The sequence below is a fragment of the Pocillopora damicornis genome, chromosome 14, assembly GCF_964200805.1.
Source record: "Pocillopora damicornis chromosome 14, jaPocDami1.2, whole genome shotgun sequence".
Taxonomy (NCBI): Eukaryota; Metazoa; Cnidaria; class Anthozoa; order Scleractinia; family Pocilloporidae; genus Pocillopora; species Pocillopora damicornis.
The window spans coordinates 19,589,581-19,613,830 of record NC_142683.1 but is presented as its reverse complement, the minus strand read 5'-3'; the positions used below and the strand labels follow the sequence as shown (position 1 = coordinate 19,613,830).

The following is a 24,250-nucleotide window of genomic DNA, read 5'->3' as shown; positions in this document are numbered from 1 at the left end:
TAGATTGCTTTATCCACAAGTTGGCCATAGGTATTCTTTGATTGTAATTCTTTGTCAAACTGATTTTTGCTTTGATATGTTCATTCAGGTGACAAACTGGGTCCTCGGGCCGGGAGAGTCATATTTAGCCAATTCCAATGATATTGGAGACTCTGTTATCTCTTGCGAGATCCTTAGGAAAGAGCATGAGGAATTTGAGTTGTCTGCTAGGGTAAGAGAGATAATTTTAATGTAACTTTCATCAATTTATCTTTTATCAAACCAAACCCACTTCAACCTAGCAATAAAATAGATATTTCCATTAGTATCACATATTATATTTCCCCTACTTTTTCCTTCCATCTCTAAATTTAATGAGTTGGTAATTAGCATGGATAAGAAGAGGCTGACTAATTATATAATAGATGTTTTTATTTTCTTAATAAGTATTAATCATTGATGTATTTATTTGGGTGGCTGACCCTCTCTCATAAGAACTGTGGATGCTGGAAAGGCGCCTGTCTTACTTGCTTGAGGGAGTGGGTCGTTAGTGGAAATCTCAAACCTCGGTCTTGACGTGTTGATCGAGCGATATCGAGGTCAACACGGCAAGGCTAAGATTTGAGAATTTCCCGCAATGACTAAGTCATTTACTGGAAATTATTATCCTTCAGTTTTTGATGCTCAAGGTTACCAGCAGAGAGCAAAAAACTCTCACCTTCCCATATTTACGGGCTAAAAATTACTTTCTTACCATGTCACGGATGGTTTTTCTCGACAAATCCTCGCGATCTTTTTCTTCGCAGATAAGAGCTTGTTTGTCTTCTTAATCTTTATTGATTCCTCCGCTCCGCTTTTTTTGGTACAATCACATAATTAGTTTAAAACTTCGCTGTTCTCTGGAAACTTAATCTAAAACTTTAATGGAACTCATACCCTTGTAGTGTCAGTCAGCCTTGATCGTTTTTATCTGCACGTATTTTCGGATAAAGGAAAAAAAAGGGTGCGGTTCTTGAATGACCTCGGTTATTCTTTATCGGCCGGTGGGTAGTCCGAGCTCTCAACCAATCAGAGGACGCGTCATTAAGTCGAAGCCCATATCATATACAGTCGGCTTCGTTATTGCGGACACCCTCGGGAGGGGGGGGGGGGGAAGCGAGAGTCCGTAATAACGGGTACGAAAGAAAAAAAAATTATCTTTAAATATATGAAATAATATGTAACTACGTAAACGTTAAGTTCCGAACGTGGCATCATGAACCAGGAAAAGATCCGGCCGCAAGCAGGAAATTCTCATGTTCGTGCCCAATTGAAAAATGGTTTCTTTATTTTCCTTTACCGTAATGTCGCTCTATATTACGCGAGTCAGGATTTTGGACAAAGTACTTAAATGTCCACTATAACGAGAGAAAACACAAGTGAATGTCGTGCTGGGGTGGGGGGGGGGGGCATGAAAGTGTCCGCATTACCGTAATAATGGCAGTTTGTTTCAGTCGTTAATTTATGCGTTTTGCCGGGGGTCTGACTTTTGTCCGCAATGCGGGGTGTCTGTAATAGCGAGGTGTCTGCAGGAGCCAACTTTAGTAATCATAAATAATCATCAACTCTGTGGAATATTCTCTCTCATAGGAAGTGATAAACCACTTTGCTCAGGTGCGTGAACTTGCCAAGAAAATGCTCCAGGAAAATCACTATGCCTCCAGAGATATTAAAAGTCGCAAGGAATTCCTGGACAGAGGTTGTCGAAACTTTGCCCTGCGGATGAACAGGAGAAGAGACATCATACTGACATCGCTTAAATTTCACAAGAGTGCAGGGGAGGTAAAGGGAGAGTTAAAAGCTCATATTTGTTTTAATGGCAGATGATTTTCAAATCACCAATCATTGGAGTCTGGAGCTGCAATTCCTTTATATGATGTGATGAACTTTTTCCTTGCTAATCAGTGACCTTTCTTCTTCGCTCAAAAAGTCAGCTTTGAAACTCTTAATTGTGGCTAATTTACGTTATCAACTCAGTTGATAAAACCAAATTACCTTGCTATAATCTCCCAACCAAACACCACAGTTCATTTATAAACTTAACCCCCTCTTTAATTTTTGAAACCTGCTTGTTAGTCACCATCGCAAAATGGAATAATAAACTTTCTGAATTTGCAACCAAGAAATTATTAATTTGTCATCTGTCCAGTTGATTGGCATATGTCTGTTTAGAACGCTCCACCTCCTAGTCTAACGTAATTTTGATTGGCCAGGTTCAGGGAAAAAAAAACCAACAGGGGAACTGAGTGAGAAACTGGTCCAATTTAATCTTACGCTTCTTTAGAAGCCCAGCTGAGGTCATTTTCTGATCTTTATTTCAGTGCTCAGTTAATTTGGATGACTTATTTGAACTGCTGTGTTCTGATTCTGTTCTCATGTACGACTATGAGACTGCAGAGAGCATGCTCAGAACATTGGAAGAGAAGGCTGAGGGTGAGTGAAGTGTTTATGTCATTATAAATATTTCCCTAACGGGGTTCCTTCCTTTGGCCTTGTATTCCGTTGTATCACATGGTGTAATATTTTCTTTTACACTCAGCGGTTGCCATTTCGTCTGAAGACACCTTGCGAGATGCATTGGCCGTGCAGGAACTGATGACAAGTCCAATGTCCAATATGCGGGGTGATGACGTCACTCAGGATTATGGGAAGGGTATTGCGCATGTGCGGCTTACTTTAGACGAACTAAGAGAGCGGAAACTACGCACGGATGAGTTGTGTGATGTGCGCAGAATCAAACTGCAGCAACTGTTGCAGCTCAAACAGAGCGAACGAGACGCTGAGCAGGTAAAGCAAAAGTCGACGAATGATACAGAAATAGCTTAGAAAATGTACGAATTGATTTTTATCGTCCCTATGGGCCTTACTATCCACTATCACAAATAAAGAAAGCGCGTCTTTCAAAGCGCTGTTCTGATGAAGAGTAAAAATTTATGAAAGTCAGAGTGAAAGTATTGTTCATTAAATCACACGGCATACGGATATTTGAAATGGAAAAGAAACGTTTCTTACTAGTAAAGATAATCTGTTCTTTATCCACTTCCGAAGTTCAGATTTTTCCTGTCAAAGCGAGAAGTAACGGAAGGTTTCAAAGACATTGAGAAAAAGGAATAAATGCTTTTTTACTGAGGAGATTTCTTACATTTTTCATAATCAGGGATAATAGAACTACGTTTTCCTTCGGGGGTGGGGTTCGTTATCTGATAAGCATGAAGAACAACTTATGTCTGAATTTGAATTAATCAGGCGACTGTGTGGATAAGTCAACTGCGTGATGCTACAGAACATAACTTGGGAGATGTGGGAAGAAACTCAGAGGATATCGAGGCTTTGCAACAGGAACACGAGAAACTTGAGACTACAGCTAAAGTAAGATGCCGCTTGAGATGAGTATCGTTGTAGTCCTTGAACGAGACAGATATGAACGTACATCTCAAATAGGTTCTGCGGGTGGAAGCTTAAAGCATTATTAAAACTTATTTGGGATTGACGTGTTTATGAAACATGGATTTTGTCAGACGATGACACAGTAAGTCACGTAAGTCAGTAAGTCACGTCTTCGTGAATGATAGTTGCGGTGAGCAGTCACTATCAAGATGTGAAGGGAACATCTTAAAGATTCTGAACAACAATTTCATCCGAACGAGAATATTAAGTGGATGATTTTGATCTTTTGCAGAGTACTTATGATTATGGTCGACAATTTCTCCAGGCCTCATTAGTTCTTCGCCGCACTTGTCGCTATGAATTGACTCCAAACTACCAAATGGAGGAAAGGTTAAACAGCGCTTGGAGTGAATTTTCATCGGCCATGGCTGAGCGAGGAGCAAGACTGTCTGTGGCGCTCATGTTTCATCGGAGCGCGGAGAAGGTAAAATAGCAGCAACTGATCATAGTCTTTAAGGAAGTAGTGCAACTTTAATGCCGGGTTTAATTGCTGAATAGCAAATACATTCGACTTCTGTTGAAGCTTTAAGACCTAGCTGTTGTACCCGTTTCTCTCGACGTAAGGTACTGGCTGATAAGAATTGTGAGGAGTTACCGACACGTTAGCCAACTTTACAGTGAGAGGCCGAGGTTATATCTACAGTTCAACTTTTTTTTTATAATCATACACAGAATACCCTTTGGCCTCTACTTTGACAAACTTCAGAAACAATTTTTTACCTCACGTAGCTTGTCCAAGAAATTGAGGAGCACAGAGAGAGATACATGCGAGAGGACCTCCTAGAAGACCTCACAGCTGAATTAATCGAGGAAGAAATTCGCCGACACTCTGGCACAAGACAGGCTATCGACAAAGAATACGCTGATACGGTTGCCATGGGGCAAGCCTTGGTTGACAGAATGCAGTTACCTCCCCTGTTTGGGGAGAACGGTGCACCAAATCGGCCTCCTCATCTCATCGAGGAATCTCTGGCCGACTTAGAGGAGAGAAAAATGGCCTGGGAAAGAGTTTGGCTAGACAGGGACGAGCGCCTACGGCATTGGTTGAAACTCGGAGACTATGAGCAACAGATGCGAGAGGTGAACCATGTGTGAATATAATAGTCTTAAACAGAAGGTTTGATCTGCAGTTCTAATTACTCTACTCCTTGTAATCTTAGTGATGCACTTTTAACAACTTGGTGACGCAGTAGCACTTTGAAAAGAACATCTGTGTGGTTATTCGTTTGCGACCAAAGTATAGCCTATGGGGTTAACTTCTCGCCTATTGTTTATCAGTTTTTGAAGGTAATGAAATCTCTCTTCTTTGTTACTTTAAAGCTTCTTCATTGGGTTAAAGATAGAACTAGCGAAACAGAAGAGAAAAAACACGTGATTGGTGAAAACCTGACAGAGGCTGAAGCGCTTAGTGCAGACCTAGAGGAACTGGAAGCTAGACTCAAGGTTTGTATCACATGATGCGTTTGTGTAGTGCGGATTGGTCGACATAATATATTCATGCTGTTTCATAGCGTTATGAAGGGGAGCAGCTTTTTTATTAAGGGAGAACAATTGTATGAAAGATGTGATTTAGAACATATCTGCCTTTGAATTTTCCGTTGTCTCGAAACGTCACAAAACATGCGAGATTCGAAAAACATTTAAGGTTAACCTCTTTAGAAAACACGTACTGAAGTCGAGACTGAATGGCTCTTGGAGGATGTATGTATCCGTGATGAAGTGTATGTCTATTCCAGTTAAAGAAACGTAAATAAAGAATCGATGTGTGGTTTTGTGTTATGGCCTAACGCGAAACAAAGCCCATTGGTCGTAACTTTTACCCGGACAACCGAATGCCAGTGGACTTTTTTTTTTGCTACGAATAAAGAAGGAATTAGTTCGGGGAAATAGGCGTGGGAGAGTTCATTAGGTATCAGGTTCATGTTTGGTTCTGTGATTGTCTTTTAATGGCTAGATGCATGGCAGCTCGAAAATCTTCACAGAATTTCCGTTGAAAGGTTCTTTCAAACTCGTTGAGATTATGAGCAGTTTGTTCAGAAGTGCAAAGCTATTCCAAAACTTATGTTTGTTTTCTATTTAAGGATACATCTGCACTTAGGCTTATTTAAAAAAAAAAAACAACAAAACTGGGCTAAGAAGTGCTCTTGTTTGTCCAGAGCCTGCCCCGCGTTTTTTTTCAAACTTATCTGCGGAGCCACATTTGCATCTATCAAGGCTATTAGTTTTCAGCACCTGTGTAAAATGAGGACATGATGACTAAGAGCATTGCTTCCGACAAAGGTGACATTTCAACATAGACTTAAAAAATATGACTAGTATCGATAAGATTTTCGGAGTAACTTAGAGGGGAATGGTTTCACCACCGGCGGCAACGCTTCTGGTTTTTCGTGGGCTCGTCACTATAAACTTTCTTGTGTACACCAGAATACTGGGAGTAACCCCATATTTGAAAATTTCCATACATACCATACACTTCCAAGTGCACGGTCGAAGTTGCAAGGGAATGAGAAGAATGAACTTGATATAAACAGTTTGTAAAGATGACGAATTTTAGAGCACAGATCCTTTGAATGTGAGAGCCGGAAGGTCATCCAAATTTCCGAGAAGTTAATGCTGTCTTTCTAGGAAAAACCTTCATCCCGCATAATAAGTTGTCAGAATTTGAAACGCTACATTTTATGGAATTTGTATAGACTCGAACCGTTTTGTAATAAAAATTATCTTAAGTTATTAAGGGAGAATATTCACCATGTGATAAATTGTCTCCGTCACGCCATGATATCAAAGTGCGCCTGCTGCGTTTTCTTTCTTTCAGTGCAAATAGAAAAGTATATTAATTGACCTTTGTAAACACGAAGTTTACATACAGTTATACTCGACGACGTGACATAGCTTGGACTACAAATCGTCTTTGCTCGTTGCTCGCTTTTCTGTTATGTTTTTATTTACCAGACATGTAATGTGACGCCTTTCGTTTTGACCGCAGTCAAGCGAGTTCTGATCAAATGCGCGTAAACATTAGCCTCAAGTATGAAAAGTATTTGTTCACTGGGGCGTGGAGAGCGCGATGGAATGTGGCTGGTTTTAAGTGGGTTGGCATGTTTCGGCATTTTAAGTTTGCATAAGTAATCAGCCTTAACTGTCGACCTGAGCTTTTGGCTGAATATTGCTGCATCAATTTAACTCACCATTGTTGGATTCTGAGTATCGAAATCCTGAGAGGAGGTAAGTTAATGAAAGCACTTTTAATAGTTATTTTCGTGGAAGCCATTCTCATCCTGGATAATGCCAAGGGAGAAGCCATTTTAGTGTCACGATTGCTCGTCCTGACTCACCTAAAGTGAAAAGTAACACATCCTTAAAGCTTCTGTTCATTCGATCAGGTGTTCTATCGCACTTAGTTTGGCGTTCGATCATTATTTTCTTTCTATTTCGTGCTTTAAAGAGCTGGGAGCCTTAATAACTATCATGCGTTTGAAAGATGGTGCGAACCATGCTGGCAAAAGAGCAGTGAATCATTGTTATCGTGTATAAATACTAATTGTCAATTTGTATACAATCACAGAAACATTTAGGTCGATCACAATATCACAGAGTCCTGAGTTTATGTACTTGCCTGGCTTGGAAGATTCTTGTTTAGCGAGAACATTACTAAGATTTTTGGTTTGATCGAGGCTATGTCTGTGCAGGAATTACAGGTCACTGTTTACAAAATACACGGATTCTAAGAAGAAAAAGTATTTAAGGATTTCAGTCACAGATGCTAAACACGAAGGGCAGATTTCATCTTAAACTAAGTGAATTGTATATCTGGCTGTAGATCGATATGACGATAATCGATGAAATGGACGTTTCGTGTTAATTATAACGCCAGAGGCAATGACGATAATGTAATTTCCTATGAACATGGTTGCGGGATGTGAAACCTTTCTAATTAACTCTTGAGATCGATCGAGCAAAACGAAAGGATTGTTTGTTAGATGTTAATGAACTCAAGGAGATGGAATTTAAGAGGCGAATCCATGTTAACTAATCACGATTTGGCGTCGAAGACTTGTTTTTTTCTTTGCGATAAAAAAATCATCTACGGGAAACATTCCTGAACAATTCAATTTCTTCATGATGCATGACATGACCGTCTGTTTGGTTCTTTTAAATTGTTTTGATGAGATTAACCAAACCTCTTATGTCCTTACGTCAGTGTTTGTGCAAAAGTATCCCTCAGCATGTGCTAGATAGCTGAATTTTTTCTTCAAAGGATTTGAAGACTTTAGTTTGTGTGGCCCTCAATCCGTGTATAAATTTTGTATCGGATGTTTTGTATTTCGTGAAAGGGGCATACTGATTATAACCAAAACATTCTTACCATATGCCTGAAATCTCTTCAAGAAATTTAGGGAACAATTCTGTTGTGGTAAACAAGGTCAAAAGGTTAAATAAAATATCACTGATTGTCTACAATACCCAATAAGCTTAAATTTGTATGAGGTATTTGTAACTGAAGAGGCTCTGGAGAGATTATGTTAAGGATTTTTACAATTAACCCCAAGATATGTTATGAATATTAAGTTACTTTGTCTTACCACGTGAAATACACCCTGCCCATTTTAGGTTATTTGCAGCTTAGATGAAGGGCACCGCATCAATTTATTGGAAACTTCCATAAATAAATCAGTTATGAAAGTATATCCAGTTCAGATCACATCACTGTCTAAGTAGCACTTGAAATGCTTTTCTTTTTATTACCTTCAGATGTTTTTTGTTGGCCTCAATCACTGTATTGGTTACCTATTTTATCATCAATTTTTATGTATACCTCTTTTATACCATTAGTTTAGATATTAATTATGATTTGTGAATGGTATTTTCCTAAAATGTTTATTTTCAGGAGAAAGAGAGAGAAGTTTCTGAGCTCATTCAGATCATCAAGTCACTACATGTAGCCTCAACAGAAGATCAAGCTTCCAGACCTTATGGAAGGATGGCAGATTCTTTAGAAGAGGCCTGGAATGACCTCAATGTTCAATTAGAGGGAAGGAGAATACTTCTTGACACATCAGTGGCTTTTCATCACAGTGTAGAGAAGGTATGATGTAAATAGATGTGGATGACCTCCAATACAGATGTATTGAGTTTGAGTGTGTGAATTAACTTGTCATGATTCTGAAACCTTCATTGATACTTGCCATATGTTACTCTTACTGTGTTAATATTTCCACAGGAGTTGAAGTTTTTTATTTTTTTTCACAAATATTTGGTTTATGATCTTACAACACTGAACTCCATGTTGTCGCAATTTAGTAATACTGCTCTGCAAAAAGATACTCCTTTCACATTAACTGAAAAAACCTTCAGTTCATATCACATTTGACTTTTTCCATCAACAAAGCAATAGGAAAAATTGTTATATTTTGGATTCCTCTATATCAGTAGGTAAAAAGCCTTAGAAAGGCCATCATTTTAGTTTTAACTCCCTCTTTTCACCCCTGACTTATATTCTGTATTTTGAGTGACATACTGCAAATGGAGGGGGGGTGAAAGGTCACCGGTCATATGAAGTGATAAATCTTTTGTAACTCTTATTGGAGAAGGCTTCTGTGCTCCAAAAGAGCATGTGCATCTGCCCTGAACTCTGCTGAGTGTTATTAGGAATTTTTGTAACTGTCAAGGTTGTTTGTAAGTTGACCTTCACTGTTTCTTTAATTGCTTTTAGAATCATACTTGGCTGATTAGGATATCGGTAATTTAATGGAAAAGATCAAATTAAATATTTTCATTTTTAATGACATTAATGGCAGGCTTTGTGCAGAATACTGAGTACTATGAGAAGTTAGTTGAACTCAGCTTACAATTATTCCAATTTTTTTCTTATGGCAAAAAGCATTTAATATGCTCAATTTTCCTAAGTTTATTGATTCACAATTTACCCTCTTATTTTTCAAAATTATTCTTATGAAAAGAAATGGTTTGAGTTACTTAATTATTAGCAGAATTTTAATTGCTTGTGAGTCTTATGTGTATATGTACCTACCTCTGACAGCTTTTTTAAGCTTCCAATACATATAAGGTATATATTATGGTTTATATTGTATTTGTCTGATAAAACTTACATTGCATATAGAATGCAACATTTACTTGATAAAAAAATTTAAAAGGGTGACCCTGTAAGAGGAAATCTTGCATTGAAAAATCTGTGGAATGCAAGGTAACTGGTATTTAATGTTAAGATTCATGACGATGATACCTTTTATGGGATGAAATCACCGCTTTTAAACTTGCATGATCTAGTCGTTCCATCTGTCTGTCCATTTTACAATATAGTCCTTTGCACTTTTCTTGTTATGGTGCCACAGAATGTGAGTAATCAATCTTTACAGATGATTTTTTGTGTAATACCAAATCTTGTCATATTCCATGTCCTTCTGTTTTATAGATATTAAAAGCTGATCCTTCACAGCCTTTGTATGTGTAGCTAATTGGAATTTATCCAAGCATCTATGATATCTGATTTGGGAAGTTGTTAATTTAGGAATGTTCATGTATGTTTAGGTTTTATAGAATTTAGTTGGTAAGAATTTTAAACTGCTATTGAATACATGTAGCTTCAGTAGCTGTAGATAAACTGAGAATCTGTGTGGATGCCTTTTATCTCAGGGAGTAATCTGGATGTCTTGATAATGAAAACATGTTATCTACATTTCATTAGTGATAGCCATAAGGGGATATTCTAGGTTTATATGATCCCCTGCAATCTGACTTGTTAAAGTTTTGTTGATAATGACCAGTTGAGCATGATGTTAACTTGTCTTTATGTTTTAAAAGCTGTGATGTAACCAAAGCTAGCTTAATGAAGTTAATAGTTATGAGAGAAATGTTATAACCAGTCAACATTTTGATGGATTGCATTAATCAATTTTCTTCATTGACAATGTTCAAAATTAAGAGGAATTTTAATAGCATTATACTGAGCTAAAAATATCCTCAGGTTTGATTAATTGAGATATAAATGTTTCTAATTGGAAAATCTTCAAGGGAGAAATTAATGAACAAAACATCCTGTCTGAACTGAGAGACAAATGGTTTTATCTTGAATAGAAAATAGTGCTGGTCACCATCTAAATTGATATTTTCCTACTCTTGAGATATCACTTAGTTATTGACAGTTTCTTTGCTGCATTTACAGTTTGATTCTTTGGAGGCTTTCAGTTTCTTCCTTTTCTTAATGATTTCATAAGTGTAAGGTAGCATTATGGATTTGTCATCTCATACTTACTTTGGATGAGACATCTTCCTTAGCGTCTGAGATAGGATGAAGCTTTAGCTGGCCACAAGGGGCTGTGATTGGCTAGTAAAGGCACACCCTTACATAATCTTGAGCATCTCCCTAGATCTGTCCATGAAGTGCACAAACATTTTGTTTTTTAGAATCAACCTCCTAAACTTGAATTTGATAGATTTGCTTTCCTTATCATTGCTCAAATCAGTTAGATCTAGTATTAGTGTGACCATCATTTTATATAATTCCTTAGTAAATAAAATGTGGGAGGTTTGTACAGTTTAATGACTTTTTCATTAATCATTATTTTACTATGACCTCAGTACTGTGCAATTTATAATGTTTTTTGTTGTTGTTTTTAATTGACAGTTTTCTGACAAAATCAATGCCTCAGAAGATGAGATCAGCCGAGTCCTTTTAGTGGAAGATGTGACATCGTCATCATCATTACTTCATCAACATCAAGAACTAAGAAAAAGTGTATTGGAATTATCCATGGAGACTTTATCCAAAGGACAAGCTCTCTTGGACAAATTACGAGAGGCCAGTTCACATGCTGACATTAACAATCGTCATGCCACAAAAGCAGCATGTTACAGTGTGGAGCGTATTCTAGAAGCACTACAGCACAGGCGACAGCAGCTTGATGAACAGTGGAAAGAGAGAAAAAAAGTTTTGGAGCAGTGTATGAAAAGATGCAAGATTGATGAAGAAATAAGAAAGGTATCAGAAGGGTGTGGACCATTAAAAGTGACTGATCCAAAATTGTTGAGATATTAAATTGTTCCTAATTCTAGTTTATTGACATTGAAGCTGAATAGTTTGTGGTTTGGACCCTTGATCCTGAGTCTCTGGATCATTTTCTTACTGGGTCATTTGTGTTGCTGAACATGACACCTTTTTAATACTGATATGCTTATATTAGGTAAAGTAACATATAACTCTAACAGCATTTTTAAACATGGCAAAAGAAGGTGATATTTGTGATCATTAAGTGTAACTTTTGTTACAACTCAATCTAACAGATCACAAAATGGCTTAATGAAGAAGGAGAGGATTATATCAGCTATCAAGATTATGGAGACTCGTCACCTTCAACTCAAGTTCTTCTTGATGAACACTATAAATTTGAGGAAGTGGCAAAGGTACATTTGAGAATTGTTGTTGATTCCTTGACAAACTTGTCCTTGGCTTTTCATAACTAGTGAGTGCAGGAATTGAGTGCTTATTCCAGGGTGCTGCCTGTTGGTCACAACTTGCTGGCCTCACTATACACTTGATTCTTATATATACTATTTGATCAGTTCTTGGAGTTATTGCTTGTTTAAGTGAAGGGTTAGTGAGTTATAATTTCAAAGAATTGAGAATCAGATAATGTGTTGTTACATGCTAAAGATGAGCAGTTGAGCATCTGATGACAACTTTATAAGATTTTGTAAATGATAGAATTGAAAAAAAAATGTGATGGAAAAGTTTCTTTTTTGTTCTCAGGAAAAAGAAGAGGCTTGTCAGAGGCTTGCTCGAGAAACAGAAAAGCTTGTGCATGGAAATTTCAGAGATGTACAGGAAACACAGCAAAAAATTACCCTGCTTCTAACAAACTTGCAGTTATTCAAAGAACGTTTGGAAGACAGAAGGAAACTACTGACAGATACACTATCTTTTTACAAGAAAAACATCAGAGTAAATGATAGTATTAGTTATGTTTGATTTTTTTTAAAACTGTAGACATATTAATCAAAGCTGTCTTTAGCATTAGTTTTAAATTTTAATGGCAAAACTTTCCTTTCTATTCTTGTCTCTTTAAGGCACATGATAAGCTTGATGAAATAAGAGACAAAATTTCAGAAGAGAAGCTAACCATTGAAGATCAAAAGGAGCTGTATGGAGCAATCAATGCAGCATCTGCAGCTCAACTGCGAGATGGAAAGATACTGCAAGAGAAGATGGCAGATGGGAAACACCAACCTGTCATAGTGAGAATGTATGAGGAACTGCAAGAGCGGAGCACAGCTATGCTTGTTGACGTTAAACCTGATCCTGCGGACAAGGAATTTGAAGATGTAAGATTCTGATCTTTATCCAGTTTTGTGAAACCTGCATAAACAGACAGTCAGGTCCTGTTTTGTATCAGAAGAAGGTGATATCACAAGAAAAGAAGGAGAGGACTCAGTAAACACATATCTATACCACAAGTGAAGGGGAATGCAAGTAATTAATTAATGACTGATCATTAGTTTAGTGTATGATTGGTTGAGATGGTGGGGGTCTTATTTATTTAATGTATTGGAGAGGGTTAGGGTTAGAGTGGACGTATCACTGATCAATAATATGCCAATATTTACCATGTACTGTTTTATTTCTACTTAGCTCTTTGGTTGGATTAGGAATGTTGGTGAAGACTTTCTTGATAGCAACATTGCAATGGGTGATTCTGTCAAAACATCACAGGAATTTCTGTATTCACATCAAGAAATGGATTCTGAGAGACAGGTCAGAAACAGTAGCTGGGTAAATTACTTGCTTACTACTTATACCTGTATTACCAGATCCAACAAAACATCTGGTAATAGCACACCTGTGTTCAGCAAGGTTTTGCAGCAGCTTATGACCAGGTTCTAGTTTAGAGTTTTGCTACTGATAAGATCTTCACTCAAGCCATTAAATGCACTAGTTAAGCAACCATCTCATTATTCTTTAGACAGTAAGTGTTTTTTGAGCTGATTAATCAGAAAGCATTTTCTAGGTTATTTTTATTATTTTACCTGTAACATGATAAGCTTTTCATTAATTTTATAACTTATGTGATAATTTTACCATTGGGGTTCTCACCACCAAGGGATTTCAGAAGAAGGAACAAATCCGAGAGTAAAGAAAGATGGTATTTGTTTTGCCACAAAAGCTGAGCAAGAAAGGCACAAAGTAGTTGCAACAATTAAGTACAGAATTTCTACCTGACAAAAATTTTGCGGTAGTCACCAAATATTTATTTCTTTGCAGGTTTTTGCAGATCGAATGGCCAAAGCTATTGATGCATCTAATATGCAACTGAAAAAAGATAGTGCTAAAGTTAATGATATTCAGGATCTGTGGATGAGGTTTTCAGCTCGACTTGAATACCGGCTTAAGTTGGGGAAAATGTACTTTGATTTCCATCGCCACAGACAACTGGTTGGTGCATTATATAGCAAAATGATTGTAGAGCAGATAAAAAGGTTCAATGCAAGTTTTAAGTTGCCTGATCAATTATTTGCTTTCCTGATAGCTGTTTGGGAAATTGGATGAGCTCTTCGATCAGCTGACAAGTGATGAGCCTAAGGAGAATGTTGATGCATCACCCACATTACTTGCACGACAAGAACAACTGCAGGATGCCATTCTTTCAGCATCTGGACAAATGCAGAGGGAGTCACAGGCACTTCTTGATGAGTTGCGAAAAGTAAGTAGCTCCCAACACTAAAAGAGCTTTTGGCCATGGTTTAAAGAGGAAAGCATGTATTGTTTTATCTTTCTGTAGGAACCAAGAGAGGAGTGTTTGGACAGAGGGGCAGCTGCTGATTGCATACAGAAGTTCCTGGCAACTCTAGAGGCGAGGGTTCATAAGCTTGGCCAGCTTTGGAACCTAAGAGAAGAACAGCTAAACAAGAACAGGCAGCTGAGTGCTGAGTTTGTGCAGTTTGAAAAAGACACGAGGGAGGTAAGAAGTCTTGTTGTTTGTATTGCTTTATTTGAACACACTATGCATGCCAAGGAAGGCTTACATAACTCACAGTGATTAAAGTGTTAATTGTAAACTTTGTAGTTATTAAGTTGTAACAGGAACCTGTCCTAATCTGAGAGTTATTTCCATCTTCAAATTGAGTGAAACTGAGCTTATTTGATATGCCCTCAGTACAGGCCAAAGTGATTTCTAAAGGACTAAAGAAAGCCTTCAAGTTTTATTTTGCAATGGTGTCAACCATTGTAAAAATACACAATTGATTGATTTGATGCTGTAATCCAACAAATCTACATTTTTTCCCATTTTGGAATATTGATTGCTGTAACGGTTTAATCTTCAGAGGCATTAAAATCAATAAACTACCTGAGATGTCATGTTCTAGGCCTTTTTTTTTCTAAACAGTGTTCTGTTGTCATCATTTTAGGTCATACTATGGATCAAAGAACAGAGTGATACATTTTTCCCTGTCAAAGTAGACTACAGCTCCCTTCCCATTGACCCAAGAGAGTTAGAAGACAAGCTGCAAAGGTTCAAAGATGCTGCAAGGGTAAGAAATAGAGAGCAGTTTAAGTCATTCTTTTCAAATTTAAAACCTGGGCTCTACTTGGGGGAATTGGTTGAAAGTATAGGGAGTTGAAGGGCTTTGCTCTGTGAGCTTCTGGAAAGAACTACTTTTTTAACATCTGGACACCATTTTTTTCTAAACCTCACATGCGCCTTTCATCAATATTTTGTTTTTGTGTGAAACTGGTTAAAACTGGTCTGAGAAAAGCAGTATAAGTTAGTCGGTAAATGTTCATGTAAATGTACATAGTATGGGGTAAAGACCACCTATTGAAATTTGTTCTTCTTCACATGTAGTTCTAAGTTGTTCTTGGTTCCTCCCTCAGCGTACTGATGAAGATGTCCAAGCTCATCTGCGTGCCGCAGAGGAGCTGTCAGAGGCAGAGGGTAGCTATAAAGCAGCCATTAGAGTCATTACAGATGAACTTCAGATTGCTTATCAAAGGTTTAAGACCCTGCTAGCAGATTATGAGGTTTTGCTGTCAATGTCAGCAACATTTTACACTAGTGTGGAAAAAGTAAGTGTCGTAATCTGCCCCTTTCATTCCTAATTTCTCAATAGTTATAAATTTGGTCACACATTTTGTAGAGTTTTTGTTCTGAGAATTAGCATTGGATTATGTAACATCCTTGAAATGATCTTTTCTTTATTTTCACTGTATGTTTACTTGATTAGTATTGATATTATAAGTAGAAATTACTTGTTACTGTTGGGAAAAAAGACTATCAAATAAATTTGCCAGGAATTTTAAAATGTAATCATTTTGCTTACAGCTTTCCTTATTGCATTATTTTTGTTCTATGTTTGTATAACAGTAAAAGTGTCATTATCTTTAACTGAACTACTGACACTCTTCCATTTGTTAATGCAACCATTAAATATACATTCAGGAACATTTCATAGATCTGCAATGATCATTTCGAAGCTTGAACATCCCCTCCTTGGCATTAGAACTTTTGGAGATAAGTTTATTCAAATTTCTGCCCCCTTCCCCACAGGTTAAAATTGTGTTCAAATGCCCTGCCTAAGTGCTGAATTTGATGGTAAATTTTTTTGCAAGTGGCAAGATCAGTAGCTGTGACTTTCTTGTGGACCTTTCCTTCAGAGCCATCTGCTAATGAAATTTAACTCTTTACCTTTTAACACCACCACATTAAAAGATAAAAAACAAGTATTCCACTGGAGAGAATTTACAGTTATGCTTTCAATTCCCCACCCAGACAAGGTTCAAATCAGGGCATTAATAGGTTGAATGAACTCATTTTGAGGTTTCTTGGTGGTGCTTTGTGCACTCTTGATTCCTAGAGAATTACAACATCAGGAAAATAACTTTTCTCCTGACTGGATTTCATTTCAGCTTCTCCAAATGATGGATGAAATGACATATGGCCTTCAAAGCCAACCCCTCCCCAGAGACATCAACAATGCCCAGCTCCTGCTACAAGACCATCTTGCCAACTACCAGACAGTTCAAGACCTGTACAGCTTCACCACTGTTAGTGCACAGGATGTCTTGAGCCGGGCTGCCACTTCAGCAGCTGTCTCTGTGTCTCGTGATGAAATCAAGGGCTTCCTTGAGAGATCAGAAGGAAGACATGAGGAATGGAGGTCTCTTTGGGAGCACCATAGGGACAAGTTGTTAGAAAGTGTGCGATTGTGTGAATTTGAGCAGGCTATCAGTGCGGTATGTTTGTAAACTCTATTAGAAGTATGTAAAAGCTGAAATGTCTCAATTACCTATGGAAGTAATTTCAATTTTTACAAAGTGAAGTAGATAACAGTATGAGGTATTTAGAATAAGAGAGATGGTAAGTTTTGAGCTCAGTAAAGTGATAGAGAAAGATGTTTTTTGTCTTGTCACGAGTGTGGGACAAAGAAAAAATTCTGCAATCCCATGAGGAATTGAACCTCAGACCTTCAGATCTACAAACATGATGCTATCTTGCTCGTGACAAGACAAAAAAAATCATCTTTCATTGGGGGATATGTGACCCTCCACGGGAAAACGGACACTAACGCTTTTCCGTTAAACGGTCTCGAAAAACGGATAGTAAACGGTTAACTCGAGCGTTTAAACGGATCCCATAACCGCTTAAACGGATGGCAAAAAATTTAAACGGTTGACCAAAGTCCAAAAACGGATAGCTTAGGCCTTCAAACGGTTGACCAAAAATAAAAACGGATAGCACGAAACGTTAAACGGTTGACCAAAGTTCAAAAACGGATGGCTCACACTGTTAAACGGTTGACCAAAAATAAAAACGGTCAGCCCGAAACGTTAAACAGTTGACCAAAGTCCAAAAACGGATAGCTTAAACCGAGAAACGGTTGACCAAAATCGACAAACGATGAGCTTAAAATTAATGTTTAACGGCTGTAGTTGAGCCGGCGAGATCTTCTGCGGAAAAACTTTCAGAGTAGCAACGGATAATTATCCTTTAAAGCGAAAATATTGAGCATGATAATTTAAAAAGTAATAACTAGCATATACTTGCGCATTTTATTTCTGGGTTAATTACTGCTGCTTTCGTGTGACATTCATGAAATAAGCGCAATTTGCTAGAATAGTTTCGCTGCCGAATATCCTGAACGGCTACCGCGAGAAACTCATAATCTTCTCCTTTGTTTATTCTTATTAGTATTGAAAATGAACTTCATTTTTTCCTGTTCGGAAGTTTCGCGAAACAAATTTGCATATGCAATGCCGCCACCTTCCTTCCTGACATTTTATTTCTGTCAACTCCCTTTGTGTATGGAGCTCATCCAATTTGAAATGCTTTGGTTTTGATTTTATGGGAATATTTATTGGCCCTACTTCTTAATGCTGTTTTAATTATTTTATGTTCTAAAATGAATATTCAGTTTGAACTGGTTTCAGTCATTTTCATGTGTGTTGAGAGAGTTTTTACTCAACTTTCTATCAATAATTATTTTTATCAGGTCAACTTGACCATAGAGGAGCACACCAGAGAACTGCTTGCTTTGAACAGAAAGTTTGGAATCACTTTACTTGATGCTGTTACTCTGCTTCAAGAGTCAGATTCATTTCTGGAGTCTGTCAAGGTAGCTATAATAATAATAGTGACAATGATGAAAATGAAAATGATAATAACTTGCTTTTCTTTCAAGTTGCTATTAAGGGGAGATTAAGATTAATTTTGATAGGGCTTGTAAATATCTTGGTGTTAAAACTGTCAGAGAGCTGATCATTTATCTCCCCCATCTGCTGGTCTGTTTTTTTTTTAATTAATTTTTTATTTAATATAGTGTTTTGTAGACTCAATTTGAGGTACATAAGTGCATTTAAAATATTTTTACAGCCAGCTGATGTGGAAGTTGGTAGACTGGTAGAAGAAGCAGAGAAATTGAAGCAATTAAATCATCATGATGCACCTGCCATTGTGCGTCAAGTTTCTGCAATGGAAGCCCGCTGGCAGAGATTTTTGTCCAGGATGGAAGACCATAGGGCCATGCTTGAAGCATCAATAGAGTTCCATCAACTTTATGAACAGGTTTGTTACTAGTATACTCATGTGTTTATTAGTAACAGAATTAGATGAGAGTGTTGATTTTGTTTGTGTTACACTAACCATTTGCTGTTACATATAGCCAAATTTACCACCCCTTCTTTTACTTTTCTATTACCCATATTCTTGGTTCTTTAACAGTTATTTCTCCCAGTCAGATTGATTGCGGCCATTTATAATATGTGTTTTTCTTTTTAATAGGCAACAGTTTGGATCAGTGATAGTGAGCACTTCTTGAAAACCACCCAAGATGAAGCAAAAAGGTGCAAGACTGAGGAGGAAGTTATAGACCTTCTGGACATGTTGGAAGGATTTGTTAAGCCTGGGCTTAATAAGCAAGAGGCGCGACTGAAGAAGTTGGCTGAACTCTCTGCGAAACTTACCATGGATGAGCCTCGCTACCAAGCAAAGGATCTTATGACCAAACAGAAACACATCACTACAAAGTTTGATCTCATGGATAATGACCTTTTTCGTTTAGCAGAGAGGCTCAGGGAGAGAAAGCAGCGAGGACTTCCTCCTAAGGTACAAATCCAGCTGTTCATTACTTCTTTAAGTACTACACAAGTTTCGTTAAAAGGTTATGCTTAACAATTTTTTTAACCCAAGTACCATTCAATTTCACTTGTCATGTATTATACATGGAATATATGAATACGAAATCAGTCAGTGAAATCATCACTTTATCTTCAGATGTGATTCACAATGTGTTAGTTGAAACCTGTAGTATTATCTGGAAATTTATACTTATGTGATTGCACAATGTTTTACAACCAATCAAGAAATCCAGGTCCTATAAGTGTGTGATTTCTTCTGTAACTTCCAGGCAGAAGAGGTAACAACAGAGCGTGTGGAAGCTTACGAGAAAGAATTGCTGGAGACCACTCCTGACACGTCGGGGTATGAAAAGCCAATACGTGTAAATGTGTTGTCATCATTTGTTGATGGAGTCTTGGGTAGTAAAAGACCTGGGGACTGGGAAGTATTTGAAGAGGCTGGACCAGCCAAGCGTCCACAGGTTTCAGTGCGAGTGAGATCAGACAAACCAGTTAGTACAGAAACAGAGCAAAAGATCGAGCCTATCATCAAGTCAGAGATCCAGGGTTGGTTTGAAGGTGGAAAAGCTCTGAAGCCAGTTGAAATCCCAGAACATGAGATACTGGTTCATATCAGTGAGGATACTAAGCGAGAACCTAATCAGATGGGTTTAGCTCCATGGGGTGTAGAAGTGGTAAAGAAAGATGTTACAGTGACTTCCTTAGGGCCTTATGTCAGCACAGACATTGAAGTTGAAACAGCCCTCCACACTCAAACATTTCCACCATCTTCAGCAGACCAAGCTCAGCTAACTAGAAAACGTGTATGGAAAACGACCACAAGGGAGACCACTACAAGTATCAAGCAAGAAACAAGAACTGAAGTAGAGATGTTGGTGCCAGAAAAACCAGAAATGATGTCAAATCTCTATGTATTTGGTGCTTTGCCTAGTTCTGAGAATCTGAGTGTTGAAGTGCGGTCTAAGAAAACTGTTGAAAGTACACCAGACACCTCAGAAAATACCAGCCCAGAGGAAATAAACAGGGTGGAAGGAGGCATGAAAAGAGCTAACGAGAACATCTGTCGGAAAATTGAAGACTCTGTAGCAAATACCCACAAACCGTAAGTCCTCAAAAGGTTACAGTTTGTGAGAGATACACAGTTAACTGTTGTACTGTTTGTCAATCACAGATACATTGTGTACGTGCAATAACTGTTCTTTTTCCCACAGATTGCAGCATACTAAACATGCTGAGCTGCTCATACCCCAACATGCTGGTTCAGTTCTGATCTTCACACCACCAGATACCCCACGAAGGGGGTCAGCTCCTTATGTTGATTCTAGCAAGCTACCAAATGGCCACTCAGCTGATGAAGGTCAACCGAGGTTTGAGTCTGAAGTGCATCTCATGACAACACCTAATGACTTCAACTTTGATGCTGTGGAGTTAACTCTTCCATATCCCTTTATGAATGGGGAAGCCCCTGCCTCAGAAAAAGGAGCTAAACTGCGTAGAATGAATGCCATCACTGATAGGTTAATTGAAAGTGAGAGCAATTATGTGGATGACTTGAAGTCACTTGCAGAGGTAATGTTTTTATTTTTGAAATTAGTATCAAAAAAGGTAGATAGTTAAGATTTCTTGACTATGCATTTTTTTGTTGTGATAGTAAAGTTCCTTGATTTATTTTTCAGGATTACATCTATCAGCTTCCCAACGCGCCATCTCAATTGGCGGACAATAAAGACACCATCTTTATCAATTCAGAAGATATATTCTTCTTCCACAAAGTGTATGTTGTTAATGTGATTGTCGCTATGTAGCTGGGCATGTCTCAGTGTTTAGGATAGGTAGCTGCTTTTGCTATATGGAAAGTGAAAAAACCACATTTAGTTTTTCTTGCTCGCGTTTCCTTCACCAAGCGAATGCCCTCGAATTAGACAGATGTTGTGAGGCCTGACTTTGCGAATATCTAGGTAAAACTGAAAATTTAAGTTTGACTTTAATTTCAATTTTGTTAGGATCTTTTGTGACGAGTTGGCAAAGTGCAAAGGAAATCCATCAGAGGTTGGAAAAGTGTTCAAGAAGAGGGTAAGAGCCGGCTATGCCATCCCTTCCTATTTTCTGATAATTATCCTGTGGAAAATCCGTAATAATGCTGCTATTTTAGTATGGCTAAGGACCTTTACTTTTTTTTCTACCCAGGAACATGAACTTGACAGATACATAACCTTTTGTGATGGAAAGAGTGAATCAGATAGCTTTTTGGAATCACATCCAAAGGATTTCTTCAAGGTAGCTACATTGAAATCTTATGCAACTGGTGTGTTTTCGCCATTTTTGCCATCCAAAGCATGCTGGGCATGTCTCATTGACGTTTTCTAAATTTTATTTTACTTTAAATTTTACAGAAATGTGAAAATGAAGCGCCTTCTCGTCCCATAAAAGAACTCTTGGATCGGCCAGTTGAACGTGTTTTAGAATATAAAGCCTTTCTTGGTGATCTGCTGGAGTGTGGGGAAAAGGCTGATGTGGATACAGCTGACATTGAGGTATGAGACATCGTTTTAATTGTATTTTTAATAATTTTTGGTACCACTTCCTCTTCATTTGTAAATTTACATATATATTTGAAAGCTAAATATAGTCCTTGTGGTCGTTCACCCAAATTGTATCTGTTCAGGCTGGCAAAGAAGTAATTGATCGCCTTTGTGCAGAAATTCGTCAGAAGACCAAGTAAGTGTTTCATATTTTGGTCAATATTAGACAGGGTGTTCACCTAAGAGCCCCCTTATCAGTGTTGGTTTCTGAAGCTTCTACTTCAGAGCCTCCTTTTTGGTGTGGGTCTCTTTTTGGACCATCAGCGTGAGCACAGGATCGAATAGAGTAGCATTATTTAAAAAAATGGATTTGTTAATTCTAGGTTTGAGATCCTTTTGGCTTCTACTCCCAAAGAAGTTGAGTTCTGTATAGCATTAGAAGACTACAGAGATGACCACAACAACATTTGCCTCAGGAAAGGAGAGACTGTGGTTGTTTTGGATCGAGTGTCACACCCTGGAATGTACAAAGTAGTCAAACTTCTCGCAGATGGTTCCCAAGGCGATGAAATTTTGGTTCCAGCAACAGTTCTTCAGCGTAAGAAGTCCACAGCAGAAATCATAATGCCTGCAGGTAATTCCATGCAAGTTTATGCCAGTGTGAATGACTCTGGTGCAACCTGCTCAAGGAAGAACCCTATCAGCTTAACCTCTCGTCGGCACTAGCTGGAAATGATGATTCAGTTGAGAGCAGCTCAGTGCCATATCTTTATGGTGTCTGCCATTTTTCGGAGGCGAGGATGTAGGTTTAATTCACATTTCTCTCTCTCTTTTCACAGAATACACCGTGAATCTCAGGTCTAAGCCCGGATCCAAATCGCCAGAGGAGGTAGGAACGCACATAAATCGCATATCCGTATTGACACAAGCCGCGGCCTCCATTAGATTTATCCGTTTCTGATAGGAACCATATTTTTTTAAATCGCAGACGGCAATTGGAACACATATTATGTAAAACAGAAAATTTCTTTGTCTCCCACTGTTTTCGTAATTGTGAGTATTGTGATATACACAACGACGATGGTGAAGATTATTTATTTATTATTGATTTTATTATTTTTCCCTCATATCCTCAAGTAAATGCCACATTATTCCGGTTGAATGCGGCGTTTTTCTGAGGGAGGTGACTAAGTATGGTAGTTTTGGTTGGTGGTGACATGGCCTTATTTAACTCCTAATATCCACTGCTTTCTTTCCTGATCGCTAAAAGGTTTCGGAAATTTTTGTCCCTGCTACGGAAAGAGAAGTTGTAGAAGTGGCACCGGTAGAGGTCGCATCAGGTCTGTTGGTAACTCAAGTCATAAATGCACACGCAAATGCACTCATAATACTCCTGAATATTTAGTGAAATGTGAATAGAAATAGTAATGAGCTATCTGAAGAGAACGTAAAGAAATACGAATTGTGTGTTGTTTAGTAATCATGTCCATTTGCAGTTCAAAAAAGGTCTATCTGGCTGTTTAAAAATGACATAAGAATTAACTGGTTTCCAAGCACGTGGAAAATGCATTGTGAAAAAATGTACATTTAGATTTATTCAGCTCATAATTTAGGCTTGCTATCTATGATTTCCCTTTCACCTTTCTTGGCCCAAATTCCAACTATGCCAAATCCAACGGTCTACCCCCTTACTAGAGTTGTTTCATGTTTTGTCTAAAGCTTATACTTGCATATGCTCCTCATAATCACAGCTCCAGTTGCTCCAGTATTCACTATGCCATTAGAAAATCTTAAGGCAGCTGAGGGCCAACCAACACACCTGGAGGTTCGTGTGAGTGGTACCCCAGAGCCTCGAGTAGTATGGCTTAAGAACGACCTTCCCATCAGAACTGGAGAGCGCATTCATACTGAGAAGGATGGGAATTTGTACAGTTTGAAGATTTCAGAAGTTGATATTGAGGATGGGGGAGTATATACATGCCGTGCTAAAAACGTAGCTGGATCAGCAACTTCCATGGCAGACCTGAATGTTGAATGTAAGAAGATAAAAACACAGAGCCATGTTACTGCACGGCCAGTCAAGCGTAAGGCCTTAATGACTAATTACTAATGCCTAGTTTCTAAAATATTTATGATAAAATATATTAAAGTTCACACGGCAACCAGATGGACAGTCAGACATAGTTTGATGCTACTCTGGTTTGCAGATTTAATGAATGTAACCGAAGAAGTTACATTTATGGTCTATGAATTAATGGGTCTATGAATTGTAACTTCTTCGGTTACATTCATTAAATCTGCAAACCAGAGTAGCATCAAACTATGTCTGATATTTATGATATTTACTAATTCTGGCGTGACGCGTCCATAGGAGTTAACTGCTTAGTTTGATTTTAACACAAGCTGATAAAGAATTTGTATTGTGTTGAAATATAACGTAATGGGAGTCTTGGTTGTGTCATGTGATTGTTGTGGTGGGTTTTTTCAACTTTTATTAAAATTAAAAACTAACGCACACAAAAAACGATTTTTACAGCTGGTGAATCAGAGGGGGAACTTGACGTGGATGATGAAACTGACAGCTCTGTTTTAGCAATGTAAGGGTATTGATGTAAAT

The 24,250-nt window shown here is 38.0% G+C and overlaps 1 protein-coding gene and 1 long non-coding RNA gene across 9 annotated transcripts in view; one reads left to right on the top strand and one right to left on the bottom strand.

Annotated features, from left to right (window-relative positions):
* The window catches only part of LOC113679141 (obscurin), a 97,779-nt gene that overhangs the window by 4,480 nt on the left and 69,049 nt on the right, over positions 1-24,250 (top strand). For 4 of the 8 annotated variants that reach the window (XM_089194836.1, XM_089194832.1, XM_089194835.1 and 1 more), the window contains exons 8-42: positions 89-211; positions 1,609-1,800; positions 2,340-2,451; positions 2,558-2,805; positions 3,265-3,387; positions 3,698-3,889; positions 4,195-4,545; positions 4,786-4,908; positions 8,354-8,551; positions 11,111-11,464; positions 11,767-11,886; positions 12,233-12,424; positions 12,550-12,804; positions 13,112-13,234; positions 13,742-13,912; positions 14,007-14,180; positions 14,259-14,438; positions 14,887-15,009; positions 15,353-15,544; positions 16,385-16,711; positions 17,968-18,090; positions 18,348-18,539; positions 18,756-19,079; positions 19,381-20,213; positions 20,323-20,680; positions 20,788-20,885; positions 21,115-21,184; positions 21,299-21,388; positions 21,505-21,645; positions 21,777-21,829; positions 22,017-22,267; positions 22,473-22,522; positions 22,904-22,973; positions 23,385-23,717; positions 24,170-24,230. In XM_089194836.1, coding sequence (XP_089050962.1) covers positions 89-211; positions 1,609-1,800; positions 2,340-2,451; positions 2,558-2,805; positions 3,265-3,387; positions 3,698-3,889; positions 4,195-4,545; positions 4,786-4,908; positions 8,354-8,551; positions 11,111-11,464; positions 11,767-11,886; positions 12,233-12,424; positions 12,550-12,804; positions 13,112-13,234; positions 13,742-13,912; positions 14,007-14,180; positions 14,259-14,438; positions 14,887-15,009; positions 15,353-15,544; positions 16,385-16,711; positions 17,968-18,090; positions 18,348-18,539; positions 18,756-19,079; positions 19,381-20,213; positions 20,323-20,680; positions 20,788-20,885; positions 21,115-21,184; positions 21,299-21,388; positions 21,505-21,645; positions 21,777-21,829; positions 22,017-22,267; positions 22,473-22,522; positions 22,904-22,973; positions 23,385-23,717; positions 24,170-24,230 — 6,920 coding nt within the window. Of the gene's footprint in view, positions 1-88; positions 212-1,608; positions 1,801-2,339; positions 2,452-2,557; positions 2,806-3,264; positions 3,388-3,697; positions 3,890-4,194; positions 4,546-4,785; positions 4,909-6,551; positions 6,691-8,353; positions 8,552-11,110; positions 11,465-11,766; positions 11,887-12,232; positions 12,425-12,549; positions 12,805-13,111; positions 13,235-13,741; positions 13,913-14,006; positions 14,181-14,258; positions 14,439-14,886; positions 15,010-15,352; positions 15,545-16,384; positions 16,712-17,967; positions 18,091-18,347; positions 18,540-18,755; positions 19,080-19,380; positions 20,214-20,322; positions 20,681-20,787; positions 20,886-21,114; positions 21,185-21,298; positions 21,389-21,504; positions 21,646-21,776; positions 21,830-22,016; positions 22,268-22,472; positions 22,523-22,903; positions 22,974-23,384; positions 23,718-24,169; positions 24,231-24,250 lie in introns of those variants that run through there. The other 4 variants (XM_089194837.1, XM_089194834.1, XM_089194839.1 and 1 more) reach the window with 3 other exon arrangements.
* Positions 6,672-7,968, bottom strand: LOC149034876 (uncharacterized). Its single transcript, XR_016183229.1, has 3 exons — positions 7,832-7,968; positions 7,082-7,189; positions 6,672-6,800 (listed from the first exon to the last, which is right to left on the bottom strand). It is a non-coding gene; the product is annotated as an uncharacterized LOC149034876 (long non-coding RNA).